Here is a 15,107-nt window from a genome sequence, read left to right as displayed (position 1 = left end):
CCCGGGGAGCAGCTGGACTTTAGGTGTCTTGCTCAAGGGTACCTCAGTCACATACTGTCGGCTCTGGGCATCGAACTGGTGACCATCCAGTCACAGGGCTGGTTCCCTGACCTCCAACCCGCGACTGCCCCGTCATGTGCCTGTTTGTCAATCATTCTTTTTTAGCACTGGAGCAACAAGGTGAACACACACACACACACTTAAAAAAGATGGTTCTTCAAGGGTTCTTTAGTAAGGAATGGTTCTAATCAGAGTTCAGTATAGAACCATTTAATTTTTTGGTTAATTCTTTGTGGTTCTTTGCAATGGTGAAATAGTTCTTCAGATTGAGGAACAATGTGTGGCAATTGGATTTATATAGGACCTTTTTAAACGGTTCTGTATAGCACCAAAATGGGTTTTCCTGTAGTTTCAATGTCAAGCCCTTTTTGGTGCTATGTAGAAGCATAGACAGCACGTTTTCACTATGCGGAGAACCATCTGAGCATGCAAATGGCTCTATGTAGAACTCATGGTCCTAAACAAAACGTTTCCCTTTACTACGGAACCCTTAAGGAACCCTCTCAGGAGAGCACCGTGTGGTGAATGCAGGTGTGTGTATATAAACTTACGGCTTCCCTGTGTTGCTGTGCACCATTTCACCGTTTATACAAGCTGACGGTTCATGGTTCCGTCTTTCCAAGTTTGATCTTAAATGTGTTCTTCAGAAAGGTTCTAAGAAAAAGTCTCCGTCAGATGCTCTGCCCACCTCTGGTCATTTCACACTGAGAAAGATTCGGACCTGGAGACCTAAATTCTTAGTGACTGAAGCTGCTATTATCGCTTTTAGTCAGCAGGTGGCGCCGTTGCGCCGTTTAGAAAACTGCAGGCGCGCTTTAGTTTAATGGTTTTTATAATAAACTCAGATGTAAAACGAGCGATTTTACAGTGAATAACATATTTACAGTATAAACAGCACCTGCGGGGAATGATATCAACAGTAAATACAAACATAAATACGAACATGTGCGCTCTTAAAAAATGCGGTTCTTCAAGGGTTCTTTAGTAAAGAGAAGCATGAGTTCTATGTAGAACTGTTTGCATGGCGCAATGGGTTCTTAGGCTGATGGAGAACGTCTTGTACATACGGAGCCCCGCTGGCGGCATCCTGTATAAATAAAAATAATGCGTGGCCATACCTTATTAATGCGTGGGTAATTATGAAAACGCTTTGCTAAGTTTACTACGCTTTACTAATTCATGGCCATGAATTAATCATCTCATTCCCACACCTTATTAAGTCACGGCCACACATTAGGATCTCGTTCCCACACTTTACTAAGTCGTGGCCATGACTTAATAATCTCATTCCCACACCTTACTAAGTCGTGGCCTCGCGTTAGGATCTCGTTCCCATGATTTATTAAGTCGTGGGCACACATTATTTTAATTTATACAGGATGTCACCAGCGGGGCTCCTTATTGTATATGGTTCCATTTCACCAGGCAAAGAACCATTTAAGTATTATATAGAGTGTATGGTTCTAAACAGAACCGTCCTTTCCTCTTTACTAAAGAACCAGCCTTTTTAGAGAGCGCAGCGTGTCAGTGGAGCCGAGACTGGCCGCTCCCTGTGCTGGTCCGTTAGTCGGATCCATCACTGCTGTTGTTCTCCGCTGATTGAGGTGTTAATGACCTGCTGCTCCGGGAGAGGAAGAGGCTCATTAGGCAGCGCTAACGCGATGTGGGTGCGCACGCGCTGGCCAGGTTACAGCCAGGTGTCCGCTTTTGTTTAGTGTGGCGCGCGCGGGACCGTGTGACCCAGTCAGAAAATCCTACAGCGCGCGCACTGGACGCTAAACCGTGAGACATGGTGCAGCTTTAGAGCGAGCAGGACGGGTAGCTGCACTGCGAGCTGCAGAGAGACAGATTTTTAAAATTGATTGATTAAATAATTTATTTAGATAGATAGATAGATAGATAGATAGATAGATAGATAGATAGATAGATAGATAGATAGATAGATAGGCATGCAGGCAGGCAGACAGACAGACAGTTAAATAGATAGATAGATACATACATACATACATAGACAGACAGAGAGACAGACAGACAGATAGACAGACAGATGGGGTGGGGGGGGGTGTAGAGGAGAGTCAGCGCTGCTCTGGTGAAGAGCACCTGTGTAATGGATACGTGGAAAACTCAGGCTTGTGGCTGCTTTACGCTCCTATACACACCCAGAGGCTGCACACCAGGCGCCTCACATGACCCCACACAGCCTTTCTCCCTCTGTGCCCCCCGCCCCCAGCTAATCCTGTCGACCCCCCGTGATCTCATCAATTCCATGGCCATTCATTAGCTATTAGGAAGCGCATTGAGATTCAGATGGGTCAGTCTGCGCCTCACCGGCTGATGTGGATTCAGGAGGACACATACACACACACTCACACACACTCACACGCACACACACACACATGGGAAGTAGCTCAGTTGTTAAACTTTTTAACTGTATATTGCAGTGAAGTATTCAATTAGAGCTTTAATGTAAATACAGGCTGACTGTGGATGAAATACACACTTGTTGCTGGTGAACTGTGGGTCATTTCAGACAGACAACATGGATTTGCTGAGTATTTTCAAATCATCATACTTTTTCTTCTACTCAAGTATATTAATGAGTAAAGGAATGTACTTTTTACTCTGTGATCTTTTTGCTTTTCATATTTAGTCGCTAATTTCTTTTTTTGTGTTTAACTATTTACTATTTTGTTGTTAATGACATCTGTACTGTATTGGTCACATCTTTCTCATAGGAACTTTATGTGCTTTATTTTGGAAAAGAAATTAGTGATATATACTATATCGCAGTGTGATATATGCTGTATTGCAGTATGATATGTGCTGTAGTGCAGTGTGATATATATCATATTGCAGTGTGATATATGCTGTAGTGCAGTGTGATATATACCATATTGCAGTGTGATATATACTATATTGCAGTGTGATATATATATATATATATATATATATATATATATATACTATATACAGTGTAATATATATTATGTTACAGTGTGATATATACTATATTGCAGTGTGATATATATATATATATATATATATATATATATATATATATATATATATATATACTATATACAGTGTAATATATATTATGTTACAGTGTGATATATGCTGTATTGAAGTGTGATATATACTATATTGCACTGTGATATATGCTGTATTGCAGTGTGATATATACTGTATTGCAGTGTGGTTTTATATGCTGTATTGCAGTATGATATGTGCTGTATTGCAGTGTGATATATTTTGTATCGCAGTGTGGTTTTATATGCTGTATTGCAGTGTGATGTGCACCTTCAGTCTGTGCTCTGTGGTTCTGATGTTGCCCTCATTCTTCTGAAAGTGTCTGCAGGTTCTGTGAAGTCCAGGGAAGTCCAGAGTGAAAGTGCTGCTGTTTATTCAGTGAGTTCTAGACTCGGGACCTGAGCAAACACAGCATAGCGGCCTTTAAAGAAGCTCAGCCATCATCGTCATCATTACCCTCATCATCACACCTGGGGTAAAAAGCGCTAGCCGAGAGGATTTAACAGCTTTTTAATGTGGCACCTCTGAGCTGACGGGCCTGCAGTGATGAGGTTTAACCCTAATGGGCTTAGACCCAAGCTGAGCAGGACAGCCCATTTCCTCCCTGCCCCTCATTACAGCTGATCACTGCTCCGCTGCTCTGATTGGGTCACTGATTAAAGAGTTGCACGTCGATGAGCTCCAATCACCCAGTCATTCACACAAAAATGATATTTGAATATTTATTTCTTCTGATCAGATGTTGATGAAGGTTGTTATTGGCATTATTTGTGATTGATGACACTGTATACACATACACACACACACACACACACACACACACACACAGACAGAGACACACTCACACACACACACACACACACACACACACAGAGTTACACACGCTCAGTTTGGTGATTTTCCTGCTCAAGCACACATACCAAACCTGGAACAATGAGTCCTACATAGAACCATTGCATGCTTAAATGATTCTTTGCATAGTGAAACGGTTCCTCAGATTAATGGAGAATGCATTGTAGTTTTTGCATTTGCAATGCATTGTAGACTTCTATTGTTGCAGTGTCACGCTTGTAATGACAGAGCAACCCTTTTGGGTGCTATATTGAACCTACTTTTTTATACAAAAACTTTCTATATTGAACCGTCTAGAGCAAACTTGTGCACATATTCCATCAATCTGAAGAACCATTTCATAATGCAAAGAACCATTTAATCATGCAAAGCATTCTTTGAGGGTTCATGGTTCTAAATAGAGACATTTTTCTTACCAAAGAGCCCTTGAATCTTTTTTAAGAGTATATAGCACCGATAAGGGTTCTGCCAGTGTTACGACGTCAAGCTTGTAACAATAGCGTTTTTGGTGCTATATAGAACCATTTTCAAAAAAGATTCTACCACAACACAAACTGAAGAACACCTGCGCCATGCAAAGAAACATTTAAGCATGCAAATGCTTCTTTGAGTGTTTGTGGTACCACTGCCTTCACCAAAGAACCCATGAAGAACCATCTTTTGTAAGAGGGAGGCCGTCTTGGTCTGAATTGTTCTCTCCTGGACTTGATGGGAACTTTCTGCTTGTTGAGCTGCTGTTGGGGACGGGGGGACGGGGGTAACAGTCTGCAGGCCAATATACAGAAGCAGCGGGGGGTTAAACAGCGCCCCCGTGTGGAAGCAGCGCTGGGGGCCCATATTCAAATGCACTTACGGGGCGTGTTCATTTACCTGCGCTTTAAAGAGCAGCAACTCCTGAGTTTCTGCTGCACTTCAGAAGCGACCTTTACTCTCCCTCTCTCTCTCTCTCTCTCTCTCTCGCCGAGGCTCGGCGGCTCCTCCCGGGCTTCTGCTCTCCTTCTGGGATCCCTCACGATGAAAAGATGGTCCCTTCACTGCTGAGCTGCTCTGAAGCCGCATAGAAAAGAGCCTCTGAGTATGAAAGACCAACCAAGTCTCAGCAGACTGGCTGACTGATAAATAAGACTTTAAAACCCAAAAACTCGGTGGGAGGAATTTCAGTGCTGCGCGCTCTTCTCGCCGTTTCTGTCTCCACTGGCTGGATTTTTTCGCTTTTTGGATTTCCCCCCTGAAGCTCGTCCCGGAGATCAGTTTTCACCCAGTTTCTGAGTTTTATATCCCCGCGTTTGTGGCCTAAAGCGCTGTTCTCAAGGAGCTTTATCCGGGGGATGCTGAGCTCAGTAAAGATGGAGTGTGGTGAGGTTGGGGAGTGGAGTCTCTACAGCGAACCCAGCGAGGTTAGTCACCTATATCACTAATTTTTCACCAATAATTCAGTAATATCTCATTGATGGCTCTGACGTTAGATTTACTTCACTTTTTATGAGTGAAATCTCTCATGAAGGCTGACCTGGTGCTACACAGCGAGGCCTCTCAGTCCTATCAGCTCTGTTTCTTAAACAAAACACAGATTAGAGTCACTTTCACTTCATTTCAGTTCATTTGTTGTTTTATTGCTCATTTATTAAGCTTGACTTGTAATAAAATCCGGATTTTTTGGATGATTGATGTTCTTTAAAGTCTTAAATGAAATTATTTCCCTCTGAAACTGTGCGCTAGCCAGCTGGGCTGTCTAAAAGCTTTTATTTAAGCTCTTTTAACTTTATCTTTTCACTCTTTGGCCTTTAAGGCTTTAGGCCACGTTGCAGTGTTGAGCTTCATTAGTGGGTTTACTGGTTTAAAGAAGGTGTAACAGACACGTTTTAATTCAGATGAGAAAAAGTGCTGATCAGAGACTGAAATTGAAAACTAATAAACGAAAAAACAAACAAGAGAAATGTTTAGTATGGAAATATATTCCATAAATATGTGGTTTTACACTGGCTTTGCTCCAGTGCGCTCACTGTGAGGCTGATATTTCACACAGGCTGCGGAAAAATATTCAAAATGTGTATTTTATTAAGAAAAACACAAGAAAAACACAGAAATTTAAAACATTTATCAAATTGTTTTGCTCTACAAACATGTTTTAAACCTGTTCAGCTTCATGAAATGGGGCATAGAAATTTTCCTCGCAGATGACGTTTTGCTTTTGTTGAGTCACAGATCTTTCAAAAGGACACGGCAATGAATTATAGCAGGTTATTTCTGTTATATTCGATCTGTGTTTGTGTTCCTTACTAAAGTCTGAATTTCTGAGTTTCTTTAACGCCTTTTAAGTGTTTTTTTACATTTGTTTACAAAACCCAAGTCCTCCAAAAGAAATATTAATCCGGTATTATAATCAAGAGCAGATAAAGTATAATTATATTTCATTTTCTTTGCATTTATTATAAATATATTCTTTTCAGTGGCCCAGAATTTTCATTGTGTTTGGTTTATAAGCTCTTGACTAAGCCCAGTATTTTAAGATGGTTTGTTTTGGTCCTGTTCCCCTCCGATTGCCGTGTTAGTCAGTTTAAATGCTGTTGGTTTGTTTTTCTTGTGTGTGGATTATTAAATCATTATAATTAAGCGTTTACATTCAGTATTTATTATTTTAGATGTCTGTTTATGTCCATGTTCAGATTATATTGAAAGTTCCTTTCCGTTTCTTTGGAACGGAAGTTTAATCCAAATTATACCATTACATTTGATCATAATTAAATTATTAGATTATGTCTATATTTATTATTGTATCAGAGAGGTATCTTTGTGTTATTTGAACATTTTTGTTTTATTCAGACTTTCAAAGTCCTATTAGACTAAATTATAATTAATTATAGCTGAAACATAATTGCGTTACATTTTCTCTGTTTTTATTCTTTTGTTTTTTTTTGTACTTTTTTTTCTGCGAAGAATGAAAATGTCTCTTTTTGTTTCTAAAGTTGTCCAAACTCTTTTCAGACTAACCCCATGTTATAATGAAGTGTAATTAATTGTGTATTTACTGTATTTTAGATGTATTCCTCTCCAAGTGCCACAAACTCAGTGAGCGGCCTGAACAGCTACATCAACCTGAACTCTGCTGGTTCCGGCTCGGGCATGAACATGGGCTATCCTGGACCCGGACTAAGCACCAGTCCCCTGACTGGAATGGGTGGAGCCATCAACCACATGAATTTGTCTCCAGTGGGCACTTCACTGAACCCGAATTCTCTGACCCAGCTCAGTTCTCCAGGTTCGTCTTTGGGTCCACTTTCTCACTACCAGAGCATCTCTCAGCCCATGTCCCAGCTCAGCTACCCATCTCCGACCTCTCTGACCCGGCCCAAAGAGGTTCCCAAGCCTTACCGCCGCTCGCTGACCCATGCCAAGCCTCCATACTCCTACATCTCCCTCATTACCATGGCGATACAGCAGTCCAGCAACAAGATGCTAACGCTAAACGAGATCTACCAGTGGATTATGGACCTTTTCCCTTATTACCGTGAGAACCAGCAGCGTTGGCAGAACTCCATCCGCCACTCACTGTCCTTCAACGACTGCTTCGTCAAAGTGGCGCGATCGCCCGACAAGCCCGGCAAGGGTTCCTACTGGACGCTGCACCCAAACTCAGGCAACATGTTTGAAAACGGCTGCTACCTGCGCCGGCAGAAGAGGTTCAAGATCGAAGACAAACCGGGCAAAAAGTCCACCAACTCTGGGAAGTCTCAAGAAGGTGGAAATGGAAAGAACGGGCACCAAGATGGCATCCACGAGGATCACAGCCCAGCGGCGGGCTCAGATGGTGCTGATTCTGCCCAATCCGATGCCTCCCACTCTGGATCCGCCTCTGAGGAACCTCAGAGGAACCTGGTGCCTCTAGATTGTCCTTCTCAAGCGACCAGTCTTGCGCACAGCTCCCCGCTGCCCATTCCTTCATCTGTGCCAACATCAATGCCCACCTCCAGCTCCCACCTCCACTCCCAGGGCATGGGGGCAGGGGCTCATTTGTTGCCCAGCCCACTGTCCAGCCCCATGCACCAGCACCTGGACCTGCAGAATGACCACCTGAAGTCCATGGACCCTCACTACAACTTCAACCATCCATTCTCCATCACCAACCTCATGTCCAATGAGCAGAAGATGGACCTCAAGTCATATCAAGACCAGGTCATGGCCTACAACAGCTATGCTGCTTCTTCGCCCGTAGCCGCTAAACAAATTTATGACAGTGCTGGACCTTCAGCCATGGACTCAGGGGCATACTACCAGACCCTCTACAGCAGGTCTGTCCTTAACGCGTCCTAACAGGTCAGCTACAGACTGAAACCGAGCTGGTTTTATTCAAATGAACGCTCTAAAAACTCTAGAACTCCTTAAGAGAGCTTCTTCTGGAACAGAAGTCCTAGTCCTGGAGCACGTTGTGATGCTTTTCCTGCTCTAATGCACCTGATCCAACTAATTAGCCCTTCCTGAGCTGGAGTTGGTGTGTTGGAGCAGGAAAACAATAACATGTGGAAATGTTGACCTCTAGAAATGCTCTACAATCTCTCTTCAACAGACTTGTCTGAGGCTCAAGAGCAAGAGCTTACTCATGTCTTCTAGAACGTTGGTCACCAGCCCTCATCCTAGACATCTACCTTCTCAGTTAAGGGAATTGGATGTCACTTGTCCAAAAAGTCCTGAACAAGTTTAGTTTGAACACTAATCTTCTAAACATTATCTCCTCTGCATTCTTGGGAACTTGTTGTGAGGGTTTTGGGTTGAAACCATATTTTGCAAAGAAAGCAGACGTCAAGAAGCTGGGGTTGGTGACCTCCAGAAACTCTTGGAAAATCTTAAAACTCTCAGAAATTCTGATGAACTCTCTCAGCACCCTACCAGACTCAAGAGCAAACAGTTCTGCTTCTTCTAGAAGGAAAACGGCAGCTCCATGCTGTATTGATCCCTCAAAGCCAATACAGTCCGCGTACAAAGGGTGAGCAGATGAACTTACAGAGTCAAAACAAAAACAAAACCAAAAAAAATAATCTGTTTTAGTGACCTTTTCACCTTCTCTCAGCTTCAGGAACAGGACTTTCTGGACGTGGGACATTTCATTTATCCAAAATGTGTACTATGTATGTGTATATACTGACCGTGGCGTGGGAGGAACAGGGAGTTAAGTGTTTATTTATGAAGGGAAGAAATTAATATATCTTTTTTGGAGTTTTCGTGTTTGTACTGGTAATGGAGTCGAGTGTGTGAGTTGAGGTTACTGCAGTAAACGCCCACAGTTGCTGCGTTACAGGGAAACCCGCCTTGTGTTACAGCGTGAGCTGCGATTCCTGTTATAAAGTCCGCAAAAACTATGCACACGCAGCGTAGTGTGGGCAGTGCGGTTGCGACATGCATCTTGGTTTAACCCTTTAAACTGTGCAGGTTTTTGTTTTTAAGGCTTATTATTCAGTAACTACAATTAAATATATATTTATATAAAGAAAAGAGGCCCAACACATGGGGTTTTTGCAGTTTAAAAATGAGCTTTTAATTTATGTCAAAGCCATAAACAAGGACATTTTCGGTGTTTTCGTCCAGTTCAGAAAACAAAGTGGACTAAACTGTGGTAAACGTAAACGTTTTTTGGTCAGAATGGCTTTTTTTAGTTATCTGACCCGAATCTCAATGCTCAAAGTTTGTTTTTGCTCTGTTTTAGTTTGTATGCCAGTAAAGCTGTATTGGTCACTAAAAGCAGGAGCAGTTAAGGCCATTTACACACAGTACTTTGCACTAGTGACCCCTCTGTTTTACCCCGGGGGTGGGTTTTAAAGAGGGGGTTTTTCAATGACTTTTGTTACTACAGTGCCTTGTAACTACCTTATTGTACACTAAATGTCTGTATTCACTTTTTCGGTTTCGTTTTTATTTCTTTACTGACGCGAAAATAATATCTCACCTATAAAAGGCCAGGTTTCTTCATTATGGAGGAAAAAGCAACAGTTTCAGGTCAGAGTTGTGTGCTATTCTGTTTAGTGTTTATTTAAACCTTCCTTTCTGCTTTCAGTCAAAAAAAAAGACAAAAAGAAGTGCATTAATATAATATATATCGCTATGTAAGGTTGATTTTATGGTGTGCATGTCATGATGATGTGGATGTTATGTCTTTTTTCTTATTAAAAAAAACTAAACTGAACTTTTTTGTGTCTGTGATCTTCAACATTATAAAACCTTATAAAAGATATAATAATATTAGCAATAAATATCAGTTTGTCAGTAAGATAATGATTGAGGTCCATGTTCGACATTTGTGTTGTTTTAGGTTCCAAAAACAGTAAATTTTACTTTACAATTTTCCAAGTTTTATCCATTAGAAATAAAGAGGTGTTATGTTTCTAGTACTGTGCCTTTAAGACGAATAGATGTAAATGAGCTCTGTTCTGTTTGGCTGTACTTCTTTAAATGAAAACAGTCTCCTCTGGATCATTCCTTATAATTTCAGCACAAATGGGCAGGGCTAAACTGCTGGAGGCTGAATAGAAGAGCATACGTAAATGTGGCATCATTAAATCAATGATTTCAAAACATGTGTTTGCATATATGGACTGAATGGAGAGTCAACAGTGCATTTAGAAACTTTAGCACTATTCAAACAATGTGAAGAAAGTGAGGGAAATTCAGTTTTCTATGATACGGGCCCTTTAATGTTTGTTGTTTTCCTCTATTTTACTCCATAAAGCTGAAAATAAAAATGACTCAGTGTGAATGAAAGTGCAAGTCACACTAAACTGATCAATGAACATGCTTGTACTTCTTTACATTGTGTGTGAATTTCATGATGAATGGACCAAAAGAAATGACATGGAAAGTCATCTGGTTCCATTGACTTACATTAAAAGTAGAGTATTTTTTTTTTCTCCCGTAAAGTTACTGTTTTGGATATATGAGGTTTTGATCCAACAGCAGCTATATATATATATATATATATATATATATATATATATATATGTGTGTGTGTGTGTGTATGTATGTGTGTGTGTGTGTGTATGTCAGCTTAAAAGTCCAATAAAATAAATATGTATTTATATAATGACACTGTCTACATCAAATCAAATTTATTTGTATAGCGTTTTTTACAACGGATGTTGTCACAAAGCAGCTTCACAGAATTCCAGAAAAGACAAACTTTTAACAAGAATGTAAAAACCCCCCGGTGGGCAAGCCAAGGGTGACACTAGCAAGGGTTAGGTGCATATATATTAAGGTGCATATGTGCTCTGACTGTACAGTAGGGGTGATAAAGGTCCCCGTTATGGCACATACTGTGGATTCAGAGCTTATGTGCATTAGAACGTATGATCCTAATGAGGATCTGTGCACGGCAGACTTCCACACAGAGAGAAATTGCAGTGAATTAAAGAGAAAAGCCACGGTGTTCCGAGGTACACTCATAAACACTCCTCGTAAACCACGTAGAACATATTCCATCTGCTTACTTAATATTGCTCCATCATCTTTTATAGACCGTGGAGCATCCGGCACGGACAACGAGTCAGGATCACAGTGAAGAGAATGCTTCAGAAATTCACGGCCTTAATAATAAGTGAAGATGTTCCAACTCCTCGTTTTCTTACTTTACATGCCTATCTCTCTCACATTTGACTACTCTTCTCACAGCGACACTCTCTCTCTCTCTCTCTCTCTGTCTCTCTCTCTCTCTCTCGCTCCTCAGTGTGATCTGCTTTGAAAAGGCTTTACAGAGTGACATGATGAAAGAGAATGGCTTCACAGAGTGGTGTGATAAAGCTGAAAATACAGAGAGAGAGAGAGAGACAGAGAGAGAGAGAGAGAGAGAGAGACAGAGAAACAGAGAGACAGAGAGAAGGAGAAAGAGAGAGAGAGACAGAGAGAGAGGAAGAGAGAGAGACAGAGAGAGAGGGAGACAGAGAGACAGACAGAGAGAGAGACAGAGAGAGAAACAGAGAGAGAGACAGAGAAAGAGGGGAGAGAGAGAGACAGAGAGACAGAGACAGAGAGAGAGAAACAGAGAGACAGAGACAGAGAAAGAAAGAGAGACAGAGAGAAAGGAAGAGAGAGAGAGGGAGAGAGAGACAGAGAGAAAGACAGAGAGAGACAGAGAGACTGATAGAAAGAGAGAGAGACAGAGAAAGAGAGAGAGAGAGACAGAGAAAGAGACAGAGAGACAGAATGAGAGGGAGAGAGAGACAGAGAGACAGAGGGAGAAAGACAGAGAGACAGGGGGGGGGGGACAGAGAGAGAGAGGGGGAGAGAGAGAGAGACAGAGAGATGTGAACTTCCAGAGACAGAAAAATCTAAAAGCTTTTATAATGAGGGCTGATATTGTCTGTTTTTATGTAAACTATGTGTATAGTCTGGCTAATATATACAGCAGCACCACAGCTTGAGCAGTAACATTAATAATATAGTATCTGTAATTGCGTCCTATCCACTGTACGTAGTTAGAAACACAGTCACTCCATTTTGATTTCTCTAAATTGTCATTATTATTTAAAATCATTTAAAACGAGCCTGTAAAGCCTACTGACTGAATTTAACTGAAATACCCATATTTGAACTGAATTCAGTTTAACTGAACTGAACTTAAATGAACTAAATTTAACTGAACGGAATTGAACAGCAGTAATAAACTAAACTGAACAGAACTAAACTTTTGAAATAAACTAAACTGGATTGACCTGAACTGAACTGAACAGAACTGAATTAAATATTAAATTATTAAATGAATTATTTAATTCAATTGAATTATTAAATTAAAATAAACTGTTCTGTGTTTAATTAAACTAAACTGGATTGAACTGAACTGAACTAAATGGAACTGGAATGAACTGAACTGAGCTAAACTAAACCAAACTAAACTAACCTAAATAAAACTGAACTGACTTTAACTGTATTTAAATGAACTGAACTAAATTAAACCGAACTGAAACGAATCAGTTTAAACTAAACCGAACTGAAACAGAACTGAACTGAATCAGTTTGAACTGAACCGAACTGAAACAGAACTGAACTGAATCAGTTTGAACTGAAAAATAAACTGCCTCAAATGAGCCAAACTGGATTGAACTGAATTGAATTCAGCTGAGCTGAGCCGAGCTGCCGGGCCTCAGGTGTGCGGTACGAAGCTGTAGCGTGTGGTTCTCCAGGTTGAGTACAATGGTGCCTTGCTGTTGGTGCTTTAAATGATAAGATAGCTTTACCCAGACTGATAGGGTGTCCATGGTGACACACTGCGCCCTTCCACCTGCCTCTAACCTCTAACCTTATCATGGCTACCTGACAGCCTACCGCCCTGAATAATATGCAAATAATGTCACATCTCTTAATTAAAAAGACCTGCAAGAACTTTGGCTGTGCTACAATTAATAACAGCAGTTTAAAAGTGACTCATACTATCTGTCAGAAGTCTGGAGGAACCTCGACTCCTCCTGAAAAGCTCTGAGCAAAGTCAGAAAACACAGTCGTAAAGGCTTTGTTAGCATTAGCTGTGTGCTAATTCTTTGATCCTTTGTGTGTGTGTGTGTATATATATATATATATATATATATATATATATATATATATATATATATATATATATATAAATATACACATACAGTATGTTTGACCAAATTATTGTTTAAAGCTCAAATTAAAACTGTTTAGGAAATCATCTTCTCACAATTTTTTGAAACTTCTCATAAGTACAAAATGTTGTTTACGCACATATTTTTTTATAAATCGTTTACACAGCACTTCATATCAGCATCATAATTAAACAATAAACCACAAATGACAAATAACATTTAGCTGCTAATAAAGCGCATTAAAATAAGGCAGGAGGAGAGAAAAGTGCTCAAAGAGTTGTTGAAAAGGGAAAAATATAAAAAATATAAAAAGAAACTTTTTTCTTTCAGTCTAATGTTATCATTGTTTTGATGAAAACACGCTGGTGTTGAAAAGCGAGGTGTCTCTGAACGCCAATCAGGTAGTGAAGGTTTATTTTTCCCGACCCCACTACTCTGAAAAGGCACGTAAACGGGTTTGATGATCATGGTGATGGTGGATAAAGTGTCATTTTAAAGTCAGAAGTGCTTTAGAGCCAAGTGAAGTTGAGTAATGTGCTCCACTCCCTCCGCACCATCCCCAGCTGTATTCCTCCATATATAACCCTCTAGATGATAAGAAGGATTTGTTATGGTGTTAGATCCTGGTGTAAACTCGCTCAGCAGTAAACTGGATGCCACACTGCATGACCTACTGCGATCTATAAAAATGAACAGAAGTTCATCAGCATAGCTGAAAACAGCAGCCGCCATACTGAGGACCTTTGTCTTTACATTTCTTTGACAACAGAAACAGTTGTGAGCCAGTTGTTAGTTTGGGCCATAAATGACAGCCTCTTTGTTACTGCTAAGTTCTGTTAACAGACGTCATCATATATGTGAGCTTGTATGTGTCAGTTTTACAGTCACTCTTTCAGTAAAGGGTCCTGCACAGAGCTGCTGCCTCTGTTTACCACTCCTAACAACTAACTGGAATCAGCTTTCAATGTTTAATGATGTATCTATAACTTATAAACCACCCGTAAACCAATGCGTCAAAATATGCTGGAAACACGTGAGGCCTTCAGACAAGCTCATGAAGTCTTAGCCAATGGGAGAGCTCGCTCAGCTGTATCTACCTAGATAGCACAGAGAAAACAATCCTGATTGGATGATTTTTTAAGCTCTTTGTTTTCAAGCAAAGCTTGACAGTAAAGTAAGAGTATGACTACATTGTTTGCAGGTTTATATAAAACATCATGATGATTACATTAAATAAAAGTTACAGACAGGACTTAAGGCTTTTAGAGATTGCTAAATATCTTGATCGCTAACAAATTCCATTCCTTAAGATGCAAGGCTAATCAGCTACATTAAAGATAAAAGGGGGAATATAAACTATATTTCCAAAAGTATTCACTCACCCATCCAAATCATTGAATTCAGGTGTTCCAATCACTTCCATGGCCACAGGTGTATAAACCCAAGCCCCTAGGCCTGCAGACTGCTTCTACAAACACTAGTGAAAGAATGGGTCGCTCTCAGGAGCTCAGTGAATTCCAGCGTGGTACCGTGATCGGACGCCACCTGTGCAACAAGTCCAGTCGTGAAATTTCCTCACTT

General features: G+C 40.6%; 1 protein-coding gene across 1 annotated transcript; it reads left to right on the top strand.

The window, feature by feature from the left end:
- The first annotated feature begins 4,864 nt into the window (after positions 1-4,864).
- On the top strand, positions 4,865-10,117 carry foxa3 (forkhead box A3). Its single transcript, XM_017723421.1, has 2 exons — positions 4,865-5,339; positions 6,982-10,117. Exons 1-2 carry the CDS (start codon positions 5,271-5,273, stop codon positions 8,251-8,253), a joined length of 1,341 nt encoding a protein of 446 aa, XP_017578910.1. The 5' UTR covers positions 4,865-5,270; the 3' UTR covers positions 8,254-10,117.
- The last annotated feature ends 4,990 nt before the right edge of the window (positions 10,118-15,107 follow it).

The sequence above is a fragment of the Pygocentrus nattereri genome, chromosome 7, assembly GCF_015220715.1.
Source record: "Pygocentrus nattereri isolate fPygNat1 chromosome 7, fPygNat1.pri, whole genome shotgun sequence".
Lineage (NCBI taxonomy): Eukaryota > Metazoa > Chordata > Actinopteri > Characiformes > Serrasalmidae > Pygocentrus > Pygocentrus nattereri.
This window is presented reverse-complemented; position numbering and strand designations above follow the sequence as displayed.